Below are 9,456 nucleotides of genomic sequence, written 5' to 3'. Positions count from 1 at the left end.
TTATTACTGTTAGTGTTTTATCTCTGTTTTAATTGTTTGTAGTGTTTATCGCATCATCGGCTGCTAATTCTTTTCCAAATTTTTTAAATTAGTTGTTTTTTAATTTTTACTGACCCAAAAAAATTCAGTTAGATAAATTTTCTTATTTTATTGTGATATTTTTGATGCTTTTTGTTAAAATGTTACAACGATAAAATCCTGGTAGATTATTACAAAATTTCACAATATGATAAAAATTTCCAATCCAATCTGGCCAACATGGACTGCAATGCAATTGAAAATGAGATTCATTAGAAACAAAGTAAGCTCTCTAAATTAATAATATTAATTAAATTTGAATTATTTCATCTAGCATTTGTTTGAATTCAGCAATTAAGTTTTTTTAGTGTGGAAAGAAAAAAATTTTAAGTTATTCTTATTGTTAATTAAATGAAATAACTGAGGTGTTTGCATTTCTAATGGCACGTAACATATATGCATATCCAATAATACAAAATAATATACATAGCATATATTACTAATTAATTGCATAATTTTACTTGCATTTTTGTAATAAATTAAAATAATACACAATTTTGATTATAAAAAAAACATTATATAAGATATAAATATATATATATTAATTTATATATATATATTATATATATATATATATGGCTATATATATATATATATATTTGGCCTAACGCGGGTAATGGTTTACCAATAATACCTCTTGCAACCGAATAGGTTCTTAAACATTATAACATCGCGATGTTGTTCTTACCTATTGGTCGCGACACCTCAATTTGAGTTTCTTGGTTACATTAATTGAGTTGTGTTATCTTAAACCTTACTCGGCAGGCTAATGGTTTACGAATAATATATATCTATATATATATATATATAAAGTATGTATAATATATATATAAATATATATATTATACATATATATATATAAATATTTATATTATACATTCGAACAAGTGAACCAATTTATATATCTGGGCAGCCTCATAACTGATGACAATAATTGTTCAAAAGAAATTGATAGAAGAATAGCAATCGCGAGAGGAATGTTTGCATCTTTGAAAGTAATATTGAAAAACGGTAATGTATCTATAAAAACAAAATTAAAGATCGTAGAAGAGTGTGTGTTTTCTACATTGATGTATGCATGTGAGGCTTGGACGTTGAAGAAAAGAGACAAAGATAAACTGGAAGCATTCGAGATGCATTGTTATAGAAAGTTGCTGGGAATCAGTTGGAGACAAAAGATAAGAAACGATGCCATAAGAAAACAACTTGGAAGACAAAAAACTGTGTATGAAAGTGTCAAGGAAAGAAAGCTGGGTATTTTTGGGCACATCTGCAGAATGACAAACGACAGACTGATCAAAAAAGTACTGATGAGAAAGAGGGACTGGAAGAAAAAAGTTGGAAGACCTGTGAGGAAGTGGATGGATGATATCACGGAATGGACGGGGGTTGGAACATTGGGCTCAATGAAGATGGCGAGGGAAAGAAAAGGATTTTGGAGAGATAGAAGAATACCATCGGCCTCAAAGGTCCCTCAAGGGATTACAGAGGATCATTGAATGAATGAGTGAAATATACTATACATATATATATATATATATATATATATATATATAATATATATATATATATATATGATACATACATATTGTTGAACGGTTTTGAACGGTTTGGCCGCATTTGAATTTCTCTATATTTTTCTCTTATTTTGGTGATTTGTTCGATGTTATATTGTTAATTTTGGTATTAATTTATAGTTAAAATTAGGGGATGTATTAATATATTTTTATTTTCAGGATTAATATTAAAATTAAGTAAATATTTCGAAAATTAATCAAATGGTTTAAACTGTATTGGTAATATATACGTTTGTTATTTTCTGTTGTGAGTTCGTACGGTTGTTTTATATAGCTATTTGTTATCTGGAATTTTGCAATGGCGAGTAAATGAACAAAGTGCGCAAAAGTTACTAAAGACGGTGTGCAATGTGTGCAATGTTTTCAATGTGAAAATATTTTTCACGCAAAATGTGTTGGAGTAAATGATGAGGTTGTTGAGGTAATACGTACTTTGTTGAATTTCAAATGGTACTGTGATATTTGTTTGAAGACGGTATCCAACATTAGATTATTGACAAAGACAGTAAATGATAATAACAATGAAATCAAGTTGAAGGTGGATCATATTAATGATGCGAATATTTCGTTAAAACATGAACTGGACATGATCAAAAATATGATTAAAGATAATGATTCAAAATTAGAAAAGCTTTATGAACCAGGTTCCAAGTTAAGTGTTGAAATTGATCATTTTAAAAGTGAATTGCAAAAAACATGGGCAAGTGTTGTTGGCCAGGAGGTTAAAAAAGGTATGCAAAGCATTAATGTTGAAGTAAAAACAGTACAAAAAACATTAGAGGAAGCACAGGAAATAAAAGAGAGAGAAAAAAACATGGTGTTTAATGTAACTGAAGGAGATAATGACAGAGATCGAGTCAAGGAAATAATCAAGAAACTGTCGAGTGATTCTGATATGAAAAGAATAATAAGACTGGGTAAAAGGGTTGAATCAACAAATAGGCCAATTTTGATAGTGATGGATAACATTTCAGCTAAAGAGTTGGTGATAAAGAGTTCATACAAACTTAAGCAAATGTCTGAAGAACTTAGTAAGGTATGGATTGCCAATGATCTGACTGCTGAACAGAGGAGTGGATTGAAAAGTTTGATTGCTAATGCAAAGTCAAGAGAAGCTGCATGTACGGGAGGTTTTTTATACAGGGTCAGAGGACCTGTGGGAAAGTGGCGGATCGTGAGTTTCAAAAAGTCATAAAAGGTAAAGGTAAAAGTCAGAAAAACAATGGTTGTAAAATGCTTAACAATGTTAAAATAGGACTAGGGCTTTTGAATATTAGGTCAATTTTGTCGAAATATGATAGAGTGTATGAGGTAATTTGCGATGGTTTGGATATCTTAGTTTTGACTGAAACATGGCATGGGTCTAGTAATGAAATTGCTGTTAGGCGGGCAATGCCACCAGGTTATAATTTTGTGGATTTTGTCAGACCTCATGATCCATTTCATGGTGGATTAATAATTTATTTTAAAAGATGTTTTAATTTGAAACTCATCAGATTACCTGTGTTAAAGACTTTTGAGGCATTAGCCATTAAATTAAAAATAAATGGAACTCATATTGTTTTATTGGCTGTTTATAGACCAGGATCGGCTTTAATTTCATCTTTATTCTTTCAGGAACTTGTTGCTGTTTTAGAGATAATATCCTTGCTTAGTAACAATGTTGTCTTAGCTGGTGATTTTAGTGTGCATGTAGAGAAACACATGGATCCTCACAGTGTGTCATTATGTGAGATTTTTGGTAATTTTAATCTTGTTAATAGAATAAATGAACCAACGCATGAATTAGGAGGTGTGTTAGACCTGATTATCACTTCTATGTCTTTTCCAGTTTTCGATATTAGAGTTCTGCCTCCGGGAGTTTTCTCTGATCATGGTTTGGTTCAGGCATGTTTATCAATTGATCAAGTTATAAGAATGAAAAAAAAGGATGGTTCGATCTTGGAAAAACATGAATCATGATCGTTTTATTTCTTTGGTTCTTGATTCTCCTTTAAGTAGATTATGCCAGGGTGAAAATACTGATGATTTATGGAATTTATTTGAAAGTGAAATGACGAAAATCACTGAAATAGTTGCACCTTATCGTATGGTTGATGTTAAAGAGAATCCGATGGCACCTTGGTTTGATTCTGAATGTAGACGGTCGAAGGCTTATTGTAGAAAAATGGAAAAACGATATAGAAAAACGTTGAAGGAAGAAGATAAAAAAAACTGGGTAATGGCCATGAAAGCAAAAAGTTTCATATACACTCAAAAGAAAAATCTATATTAGAAGGAGCTCGTTAAGGAAAATCAAAATAATCCAAAAAAAATTTGGAGTATTATTAATAAATTGTTGTGTAAGGAAAGTGGTAGTGGCAGTTTAAAAGATGCCACTGACCATACAGCTCAAAAATTTTTAACGTTTTTCAATAATAAAATAGATAAAGTTCGAGAATCGACGAAGACTGCAGATTATCCAAACTTCAATCAGTCAGAGTTCAAAGTTGAAAATGTGTTCTCTACTTTTCCAGTATGCACTGAAGATGATGTTAAAAGAATAGTTCTAAGTTCTCCATCAAAATCGTGTTCGTTGGATATTTTGCCTACGCACATTTTTCAGAAACATATAAATTTGTTTACTAGGTTTTTAACCAGTTTTATTAACCTTTGTTTCAAACAAGGCAACTTTCCAAACAGACTTAAACATGCGATTGTTACACCGCTGTTAAAAAGACCAGGCATGGACATTAATGATTTAAACAACTATAGACCAGTGTCCAATCTCTCGTTTATTTCAAAGGTGATTGAGAGAATTGTTGCCAAGGAGCTGTTGACGCACATACGCCAGAACAATTTATTGCCTGTGTTTCAGTCAGGATATAGACAACATCATTCAACGGAAACGGCTTTGTTGCAGGTTTTATCGGTTTTGTTGGAAAACATCGATGTTGGAAATTCTTCCCTGCTGGTATTTTTAGATATGAGCGCAGCTTTTGACTGCGTTGATCACGATATCCTCTTAAGACGACTGGCGATCTGTTTTGGTTTATCAGGTACAGTGGAATTATGGTTTCGGTCTTATTTGTTACAACGAACGCAACAGGTGTTATTTATGGATGATTTATCGGCAATTCATTTGGTTTCAACTGGTGTGCCGCAGGGCTCGGTGTTCGGACCAATATTATTTTTGTTATATACGGCTGAGATTTTTAATATACTGGATTTTCATGGATTTATGGGTCACGCTTTTGCAGACGATATTCAGATAACAGTAAATGGACCCCCAGAAAGATTCCAATCTATAGTTGATAACTTTGTCCAGTGTTTATCGGATATTAATGACTGGATGGCAACAAATCGATTGAAGCTAAATCGGAGCAAGACTCAACTGTTGCCAGTTGGTACATGGCAGCAGCTTTCTAAGATGAATATAGATTCTGTTTTGATTGACGATTTGAATATACAATTTTGTTCCACAGCAACAAGTCTAGGTTGGATATTAGATTCCAGATTGACAATGGTTGAACATATAAAATTTTTATCCAGAGTATGTACTGTTCAATTACGAAAATTGAATTTGATAAGAAGATCAATTGATAAAAAAACGGCTGAATGTTTGGTTCATGCATTCATTTACTCGAGACTCGATTACTGTAATAGTTTGTATTATGAGAAGTCAATTGCTATGATTCAGTCTATTCATAATCGTGCAGCAAAAGTCGTGGTTGGTGGGGCAAAGTTTGATCATGTAACTCTTATATTTAAAGAACTGCACTGGTTGACGATCGAACAACGGGTGATTTCCACAATATCTATGATCATGTTCAGATGTTTGAATGGATGCGCACCAAAATACCTCGTTGACAAATGTTGNCCACGAGTGGTTTCAACACGAACAATTCGACTTCGGTGTGATGAATTGAATTACATGATGGTTCCGCCTACCCGTTTGAAGATTGGAACAAGAAATTTTTCAGTTTGTGGACCAGCTGTGTGGAATAGCCTTCCTTTTTATTTAAGAAATCAGGATTTAAATTTAATTATGTTTAAGAAATTATTGAAAACTTACCTGTTTTTGTTGTAGCAAACAATTTATGTTTATGATTTATTGATGATTTATTGAATTTATTTATAGATTTTATAGATGCGGTCATTCATGAATTTATTGCATTATTTATGATGGCGCCTTTGAGATAATAATTTAATTGGCGCTGTATAAATGTCCTGATAATAATAATAATAATAATATATATATATATATATATATATATGTGTGTGTGTGTGTTTGTGTGCGTGTGTGTGTGTGTGTATAATATATGGATCTTTTGGCATTTACAAAACAGTTCAAATAAAACAAATTTTGTTTAATAAATTTCATAGATGCATTGCTATTCATATACAAATAGAAATAAGATGTCTCTTTATACATCACTGGTACTTTGCATTGCTGAATTTTATACAGCTCTTCTCAAGAAATAATTTAACTTTTAAAGAAATATAGCAAATGAAGCAGAGTATGACTGTGAGGATTTTCAAGTATATGTAGCTCACTGAGCAGGGCCACTTTGACTAAATTTTCCAATCACTTACTATACAATACAATCTAATACAATACAGTACAATACAGTTTACCAATTACAGTACACTACAAATTACAACTCTCATTCAGTTTTAAAAGTTTACAAATCACAATACAATACAAATTACAAAACACATTTATTTTAAAAATCTATAGATTGTTAAATCACATTGTTTACAAGTACTCTTCGTTCGATTTCATGTTCACACGTGTTCACATTTATTTTACGAGTTAGCTTCAGAAACAACTTTCTTAATGTTGCATAATTAGGCACATACAAAAAGCGACAGCATGCAAACACAAACATAGATACATATTTAAGCTTATAATTATAAACACGCACACACACAGACACACACACAAACACGCATAAATACGGATAAGTAATAGAACCCTGCGCGGTTTGCGGTTGTCGCGGTTTAAACCGCAAAAACCCCAACGCAACCGCGGTTTTTTGCGGTTGCGGTGCATAAATCGGTTTTTTAGCGGTTTTGAAATGTGCGGTTTTTCCGCGGCGCGGTTTTTTTTATCAAAAAATTTTGTTAAATACTTTTGTTCGTTCATAACATTTTAAAAATTGCATTATCATTGTAATAATTTTTATATATAGTGTCTTTGAAAAATCTTGATATCTTTGGAAGCCGTTGAAGCAACCATTTTCTTTTTCCTGTTTACTTTGAAAGAAGTAGTTATTTTATTTACGGGTGTTTCGTCAGAAAAGGTAGGATCATCTCTCAATTATACACTGCAAGAGACGGTCCAGTTTAAATCCATACAAAATTGACAAAATGTTATTTATTAAAAGTAACAGTGATTTGGATGTAGATAGTCGTGATTTATAATGTCAATAAAAGCATTAATGTTGTTTTTCATTTCTTGCGGTTGCGGTGCGGTTGCGGTTTTCGGCGGTGCGGTTGCGGTGCGGTTTCAAATGTTACGGTTTTGTGCGGTTGCGGTTTTTGAAAATTACAACCGCGCAGGGCTCTAATAAGTAATACGATAGCTGTCACCACCGCCCTCATCTTCGTGAGAACTGATAGAACATGATAGAACGTAAAACTACTTCTTTCATAAGTTATCCCATCAGAGTAATCTTGCTCTAGTCTGTCTTATGAAACATTTTAAAATTAAATAATAACCGTAATGCCGTTTTCTTTAAAAAAAGAAGTGTTGAATTCTGTTATTCAACAAGTTCAATAGCTAATTTTATAATGAAAGATGATGTTTGGGTCAAAAAATGTTAATATCTGGAATTGCCCAATTGCTAACGACCAGTTATAAGCAGTGGGCCTAGCTTTTTTGCTGGAAACACACAAGGCAGCGTGGTTGCAGTTTATCTTGTGCCCAAGAGAGCACTGTTGTAAGCAGTGCCACTGTTGTAAGCAGTGCACCTAGCCTTTGGGTCAAAGATCCCTGTTCCACAAGGCAGGGAATTTAGAATAGAAGATCATCCGCTGTTCGAGCCGTTGTTCTAGGATCCCCCGTCTCTTTCACCGTTGTCTTCTTTCTTCGCGGCATTTTATTCCGTATTATTTGATGCAATCCTAGAAAGTCTCCCTGTCCAGGATTTTCCCCTATCCACCACGGCTTCATGGCAGGGAGATCCACCATTCATGCTATCTATATCATTTGTCAACTACAGGAAAAATACATGGCAAAGCAAAAGCGACTGTTCCATGTCTTTGTGGACTTGGAAAAGGCTTTTGACAGAGTGCCTCGTGAGGCAATCAGGTGGAGTCTACGTAGACAGCTTGTTCCAAAATATCTGGTTCGGCTGGTTATGGCAACGTACTCTAACACAACGTACTCTGGTCAGCGCAACAGCCAGTAAAACGAATGAATTTGACATTAACGTCGGCGTCCATCAGGAATCAATACTCAGTCTCCTGCTCTTCATCACGGTGATGGAAGAAATAACCAAACCGATACGCTCAGATAACATATGTAATGTCATATATGCAGATGATATCGTTCTGACAGCGGCCTCAGAACAAGACGCAGCCAGAAAGTTTGAGGTCTGGAATACCCAGCTCGTCGAACACGGGTTAAAGTAAACCTGGTCAAAACCAAAACTATGATCGCCGGTAGTACTGCTGAACCCGTGGTTTCTGGTCATTGGCCATGTTTGCTGTTTGGGGCTGGAGTTGGAAGCATTTTGATCAAATGCCTACGATGTCAGCAGTAGTGTCAGAAACGGTGCTCGAGAATTACCGGCTCACTGAGGAAAGTGACTGATTTCGTATGCCCCGCCTGCATCAACCCAGCCCTGATAATGATACGATTACCTGGGTTCAAAACTGTTACTTCATTTCAGTATTTGGGAGATGTGCTGGATTGTACTAGAACAGCTGATGCCGCCGTTCGTGACGCATATGTGCGACGGATGGCACCTTCTTGCCTCGGTGCTGATGCGGCGTAGCATTCCTCTACCGCTGCGCTCAGAGCTATACAACACAGCTATACGTTCTGTTCTGATGTATGGTGCAGAGAAGTGGCTGATGACAACAAAACTTGAACAGCAGCTTCACCGAACTGACGTGAAGATGATTCGTTGGATGCAGCATGTTGACCTAAGGACCATATCCATACAACTGAGTTCCTGAACCGATCGGGACTGTGAACCTAATCCTAACATTGAAGGATGCATGTCGTCGTCATCACCGACGATAGTTTGGCCATGTGAAGCGAACCGAAAACGACACAATAATTTCCGTTACTGAGCACCAGGTGCCTGGCACTCGCCCAAGAGGTTGCCCAAAAAAGTGCTGGACGCAGACCATACAGGAGGACTTGAAGGCACTTGGTCTCAAGGAGACAGACGCAATGGATAGATCGGCTTGGAGACAGAAGCTTGTTTGAAATTATTTTAGTGAAAAAATTGTGAACGAGAATGCTAATTATTAATTATATTGTTCTTTTTTTGATAATTATAATTTATTATTGAACTTGATATAATGAACTTGATTAAATTTATTTATTGAAAAATCAAAAAAGTGTAAGCAAATGTTAAGTCTTTAAAAAAATATCACAACATTTGGTATGCTAAGCATGCAAAAGATATTTGCTATGTGCATTGTATGTATGTGTGTATTTGTATGCATGTATGTGTATGCGTGAGTGTGAATGTACGTGTATGTATATTTATTTATGTATACTTCTAATATTAATATAAACTTAAGTGAACCCTTAAATATGTTTATATAGAAAATATAAGATATATATATATATATATAATAT

The 9,456-nt window shown here is 34.2% G+C and overlaps 1 protein-coding gene across 1 annotated transcript; it reads left to right on the top strand.

The window, feature by feature from the left end:
• Nucleotides 1–226: 226 nt before the first annotated feature.
• Nucleotides 227–3,617, top strand: HELRODRAFT_184082 (hypothetical protein; the record flags this gene model as incomplete). Its single annotated transcript, XM_009015373.1, has 3 exons — nucleotides 227–301; nucleotides 2,128–2,799; nucleotides 3,273–3,617. 3 exons carry the CDS (start codon nucleotides 227–229, stop codon nucleotides 3,615–3,617), a joined length of 1,092 nt encoding a protein of 363 aa, XP_009013621.1.
• Nucleotides 3,618–9,456: the final 5,839 nt, after the last annotated feature.

The sequence above is a fragment of the Helobdella robusta genome (assembly GCF_000326865.2).
Source record: "Helobdella robusta unplaced genomic scaffold HELROscaffold_153, whole genome shotgun sequence".
In the NCBI taxonomy this organism is placed as follows: domain Eukaryota; kingdom Metazoa; phylum Annelida; class Clitellata; order Rhynchobdellida; family Glossiphoniidae; genus Helobdella; species Helobdella robusta.
The sequence above is the reverse complement of the archived record's forward strand: the minus strand, read 5'-3'. Positions and strand labels throughout refer to the sequence as shown.